The sequence below is a fragment of the Gavialis gangeticus genome, unplaced genomic scaffold, assembly GCF_001723915.1.
Source record: "Gavialis gangeticus isolate Ggan-Ray unplaced genomic scaffold, GavGan_comp1, whole genome shotgun sequence".
Lineage (NCBI taxonomy): Eukaryota > Metazoa > Chordata > Crocodylia > Gavialidae > Gavialis > Gavialis gangeticus.
In genome coordinates, this window is record NW_017728994.1 from 57647130 (window position 1) to 57653257 (window position 6128).

Here is a 6128-nt window from a genome sequence, read left to right on the forward strand (position 1 = left end):
GTTTGGTTATGTAATAAGTAAAAAACCCAACACCCCCCAATCCCTCAAACAAAATAAGCAAACCTACTCAAACAGTTTTGTTGTTAATGTAGATTGATTTTTTGCTGGTACAATGTCAAAATACAACTTTGGTTTAATTTGGAAATACTTAACCTGTTTTAGACTTGAAGGGTACTCATTCAGATCGAATACATGGTTAATTGAGTCTGACTGCAGGATCAAAGATCAGCTGTGAAATACAAAAAGCATGTACTCTGCACAAAACTGGCCACATTTTCTTTATTTTTCATAGGGGGTGGGGGAAGGCGCACAATAGAGGCGCCCATTTCATGTGTTCACGTCACTTTTCTGTATTCATGCAATTTCTAGATTTAAGAGTATGTTACATTCCTTCTCAAAAGTGTTATAGGACATTATGAACAGGATGCAGAAATATTTAAATGTTGCACTGCTTCAGTGGTGAAGTTTTTAATTTTCCTTTTGTTTAAACATCCTGTTTGTGAAACATTTTTAGTTTAAAAAAACCCAAAACAAAATGAAACAAATTTACCAAAACAACCCCCCTCCCAAAAAACCCTTGAACTCTTTAGGAGTTTTGTCATAGCATATACAATATTGATAAATACAATGTGCAGTTTATACTGGATTAAGGAGAAACTGTCATTGTGAAAACAAACAAAATTGCGTATGTACTTTCTTATTGGTAAAACTGGAATATTTTTTAATCATTTAAATATGTTTATAAGCATTTATAACCTCATTTATTTGCACTACATCTGCTGCTTATGTACCTTTTACAGTGTGCTCAAACTGGAAATAGAAAAATATATAGTTTCAATTATTTTTTTGTCTTGGTAGCTTATCATTTTCAGGATCAAATATCTTGGCACAGTGATGTAACATTTGGATATCAGTGATTTCAAAGAAACATTAATTCATCTTGGAGATTCACTTGACTTTAAAATCTTTATCCTTTCAGAATTTAAAACAGGGAACTTCTGTTCTAGCTTTTCCTTTTGAATAGTACTTTTGGAACCCAAGTTTTGAACAAATTTGGATTCAGTATACTTAGAGTTGCTTTTAAATACATTGTCTCCCAAATGCATTTTTGTTAGCTGGCCAAAACCTACTATAATGTCCTTTCCAGGCTTGCCAGTCAGTTGATTGAAATCATTCTTTCATGTGCTCCCCACCCTCTACCCTTCCCCACCAGAAAAAAAAAGCAGCTATTAGTTGCAGAGGAAATACCAAGAATGGCAGCTTTTTAAAATGATAACAATGATGTTCCATGTTCCGTGACAGATTTGTGTGTGTCTGTTGACAAAGGCAACAAAACATGAGAACATAAGAAATGCCATGCTGGGTTAGACCTGGTGGTTCCCCTAGTATCCTGTTTCTGACAGTAGCAGGTTATAGCTGCCTTAGAGGGAAGAACATATGAACTGGCATGTCTGTCATCCCTCTCGTATACTCCCTGGAAAAGGTGCGAGACCTGGGATTCCTAGATTTGGGTACTAGCCAGACGAAGGACTGTTCAGACAAGATCTGCTATTGGTGCCTTATTTGGTCAATGAATATACTTAAGAATTCATAAAGTTTTGTACAATCAAAGGGTGTTTATAGGCGTGCTCTGGGAGATGTGTGTTGGGAGTGGCGCTTTGATTAGAGTGGTTCTGAGACATGCTCTAATGAAAGTGCTCAGAGTGTCATGTGTATCAGCATTCCCATGCTGAAAAATGGTGGCGGGGGCAGTTTTTAACTAAAGCTTGTTGAACCAGCTTTAGTTAAAATGCCCCTGCCACCATTTTTCAGTGTGGGATGCTGATGCTGGAGTCTGCTGGAGTGCGGTAATTACCATGCTTCAGCAGACTCGATTAATCGAGTCTAGTCCAATGCGTTTTAACTACAGTGTGTTGGAGCAGCCTCTCAGCATGTCTGTACATGCCCAGAAAGTTTGGCAGCAGTATTCCTTGATTCTATAGTGGTTCCCATGGAATTAATGACAGAAGTCCATTTGGCTTCATTTTATAGCAAGTTTGGACCTACTCTAAAAATGTTGTGACTTAATAGGTGTTAGTCCTGTGATTATAAGATTGGCCAAGCCACACTGCAAAATTAGGGATTTAATTTTCTCAACCAGCATTCTCAAATGAAGGCTATTCTGTGCAATTGAATTAAATATTAAAAAATGTGTAAATGTTAATCAAGCTTTAAAAAAAAAAAAAGTTAAGTGTATAACACTGTGCATATGTATTTAACTCTTTATATATTGCCCATTGTTTTGCTGTCTGGCCATCTTGTTCAATTTAAAATTAACTAGTTCTGATAATATAACTTTCTGCTTCACTGGACACTTTGCTGGTTATAGTTGTTGCCTTTCCACAATGATGGTTGTTTCTAGCAGCTCTAGAATCTTGTATTATTTTTCAGACTGAGGGTGTTTGGTTGAACTGAGTGTCTGAACACCTCTTGCTTTGTCTTTGAATGCATTTTATACTAGCAAATAACATGGGAGTCAAGGTCATAGCTTGTGCATTCACTCTGCAAAGGAGCTAGTTTTGGTAATTACTACTGTCAGTTACCTATGGTCCCTTAGTTGACTAAAGGGAATTATTACTCGTAGGTCAGCTGGCCAAAATATATATTTTTCCCCAGTCTGACACCTTGTATTTTCAGTGCTCGTGCATGTTCTCTCTCTCTCTCTCTTTCTCCCCTCCCGCCATAGGAAGAAAGATAGAATACCTCTTAGTAGCTTTTTAAATGCATTTGACAGTATCTCACAGTAAGTTTTCATGGCTTTGCTGATTTCTTTTTACTGACAACAGGCTGCCAAAAAAATAAATGAAAGGCTCCATCACCAGCACTTGCCAGCAGAAGCGATGGTTTTTGCAGTGCCTGAAAGGCTAACAAATGCAGCCTATATCAGGGTGGGCAGGTTGGGAAGTGAATTTTGAAGCTGAGAGCCTCCACTGAGACCTTAGTAGGCACCTGCCTCCCTTTCATATAATAATGTTGCTGTTTCCTGAGTTCTAGTCTCCACTTCAGTTCCAGTAGTTTCTGTCTTGAAATCTGGAATGAGACATTTCCAGTGATGAGGTGACAGAGTAGTAGTTTAAAAGTGTGATTCTTAAATTCAAGTTTTAACTATTAAAAATGGTAAAAATGGCAGCCTTGGCTTTTTATACATGTATATACAGAAACAACTTCATAGGTGGTTTTTAAGGGTGATTTATAACTAGGATTCTTGTGCGCTTAGACTGCTAGTGGGGAAAATTGAGTTGGCTTCCCCATTTTTTCCATCAGCTTGAGATTTTTGCAGATCTAGTTTTACTCTTTCTTTTAATTTGTAGAGGAGTCTGTTCATTTTAAGCTGTAGCTTCCACAATGTTAAATTTTAGATTTACATATTTTGAGTTAATCTAGAAAGAATCTGTATGCTTATCGATATGCTGCTATACTTGAAGAACTGTTCACAGTTGGTTACAATACTTTTTCCCCCCTGTTTTAGGTTGACAGAACCCTCTGGATACTTAACAGATGGTCCAATAAACTATAAATATAAAACCAAATGCACATGGTTAATTGAAGGCTAGTAAGTATACATTTTAAGTAGATCAAACTATCTGATGCATGGTTACTAACGTACTCCTCTGATTCGGGGATCTTTAGAAAACCTTCTATCTAAAGTACCTAGATGCTAAGCATCCAGGTAAATTCCTTAGTTTGAACATTTTAAAGGTAATTGTTAATTTAAACAACTTAGTGATTTTTTTTTTTTTTTTTTTCAAAAGTACTCAATGTTGGCACTCTACTTCCACTGACCTCAAATGACAAAAATCAGATGAATGCTATAATTAAGCCAGTGCTACATTTTGAAATTCTAAAATAAATGTCTGGTTTACTATTTGATTACTTACACAAGTTGTTTGTAGTTGCAGAAACCTGTCACTTTAGAATATTAACATTATTTTCGATGACATATCAAAAGTAGTTTTGGAACACACCGTAACGCCAAATTAATGTTGTTGGTAATAGTGTTGTAGTGGTGGTGAAACCATGATGGTCCAGGGAATAGGCAAGAAGCAGGGTTTGCTTGGTAATATCTTTTTTATGGTTGGGAGAGTTGTTAGATAAACCTTGGGTATGAAATACTGAAGAAGGTCTTACTTTATTTGAAAACCTTACTACTGTGTCTTGTACTTAGGCCAGTCTCTTAAGCATCTTTATCTGTTCTTCAGCCACAAGGAATATTATAGGTCTGTTTTGTTCTTTAGTTCAAACTGCATAGAGTCATGTACTATTTCTTTATTCACTTCAATGTAATATATGAATTACCATGATAAATGGGGAAGCTGCAGTGCTATTAACATGAGTAAACAATGGGAAGCACTCCTCCCTATAATACTTGACAGGAACTACCTATGTGGAATGCCAACATTTCAGTAAATGCATTTTAGGGCCCCAAACCTCTGCAATGCCAGATGGAAAATAAAAAAGCCCACACAGGAGTTTGATAACTTTGCCATATGGGAAAAAATCTCCCTCCAGAACTTACAAGCTGGCAGTCAAGAACCAGTCAGTCAATCCATCAGAATCTTTCCTCCCACTAGTGGCAGCAGGAGTGGGTAGGAAAAGACTACAGTGCCCTAATACATCAGGTCCTGAATTATATTCCCATTAACATCATTACACAGATTCAGCTTTTTATATTGCAAGGTGCAATGTTGCTGGTAGTCTTAGAGTTTCTAAAGAATTTCCATGTAAGCCTAACACTTGCCTTGAATAACTGAGTCTTGAAACAATGAATGCTAAAGGATGCATGCTAAACCTTTTTTCCTCGATAGCACTTGAGTTCTAGCATTGCAAGAGTGTATGTGTATCATGCATACATACATAGCTAGAACTCCAAGTGCTCTATATACGTGTGCCTACATTACAGCTAGTGGATGAAAAAAAGAAACTGGAGTTCTGTGAACAGTGGGGAGCATAAATGGTGAAAAGCAACACATCTTTGTAATTCATATATATGTGCGCTATTGGTAGTTTTCTTTCCTTTGTTTATTTTATATATAAGATGTGTTGCTTTTCACCATTTATGCTCCCCACTGTTTGCAGAACTGTAGTTTCTTGTTTTCATGCACTAGCTGTAATTTTTGGATATAGAAATTATTCGTGAATTTTTGCATTTGGAAAAAGTCAACAAAAGCTGATTAGAAGTGGTAGATAGTAAAAGCCGTGTTATCCAGCACCTTAGAAACTGGCATGCTCCATTAACTGCCATGCAAGTTGAAGCGGGAAAAGCAAAACTGGAAGTGCCCACTGTAGCACTTTCAGTTTTGCCGGGCCGCCATGGCCTGGGACAGAGCAGCCTGCGTGGGCCTCCCCTCCCTGTCCCCCAGCACACTGATGTGGCGGGAGGGGCAGCAGTGTACCAGACATGGCAGGAGGGGCAGCGGCCCAAACAGGCAAAGACGTCTGTTCAGGCCTTTCGGGTAACCGGCATATTTGGTTATCTGGCACCCTGCATTTCCCATGACTGCTGGATAACAGAGCTTTTGCTGTAGTTAGTAAAATAATGAATTGGAACTCTTTTCAATATAGGACTTCATAATTTTTGTAATCAAAACTTAAATTTGGGTTTTTAAAATTGACATGGTGTCTTTCAAAACTATTGTGAAGATGATAGTAATACCCATTGTTAATTTAGTAATTATTAGCTTTGCATTATGGGTTAAAATTAGAGGTTCATTGATATATTGGTCCTATATTGGATCAGCACTGATATAAAGAAAGCTGACTGTATTGGAAATTTCCTTTTTTTTTTTCTTTTTTGCCTCATGTGGCCAATAATGTGACTGATAAATGCTTCATACATGTATGCAGCTGTAGGCGGCAAAGAGCACAGCCTGGTAGCTTGGAGAGCTGTGTCCAGCTGGTAAGTCTGCTGTGGTGGAAAGGGTGTGAGGAGGGGCAGGTCAAGGACCCCACAGTGAGGGAGGGAGTGGGGTGGGGCCCACCCTGAGTCTGGCACAGCCCCAGCCCATAGCAGCCTGCCCTGCCCTGCACAGATATGGGGGGCACCTCCCATATCCTCCTGGGGTGTGCACAGCAGTGGGAGCTCCCCCCTT

General features: G+C 38.3%; 1 protein-coding gene across 4 annotated transcripts in view; it reads left to right on the top strand.

The window, feature by feature from the left end:
- The window catches only part of ATRNL1 (attractin like 1), a 1264546-nt gene that overhangs the window by 126400 nt on the left and 1132018 nt on the right, over positions 1-6128 (top strand). For all 4 annotated transcript variants that reach the window (XM_019502887.1, XM_019502885.1, XM_019502884.1 and 1 more), the window contains exon 2: positions 3509-3592. In XM_019502887.1, the coding sequence (XP_019358432.1) occupies positions 3509-3592 (84 nt within the window). The remainder of the gene's footprint in view (positions 1-3508; positions 3593-6128) is intronic.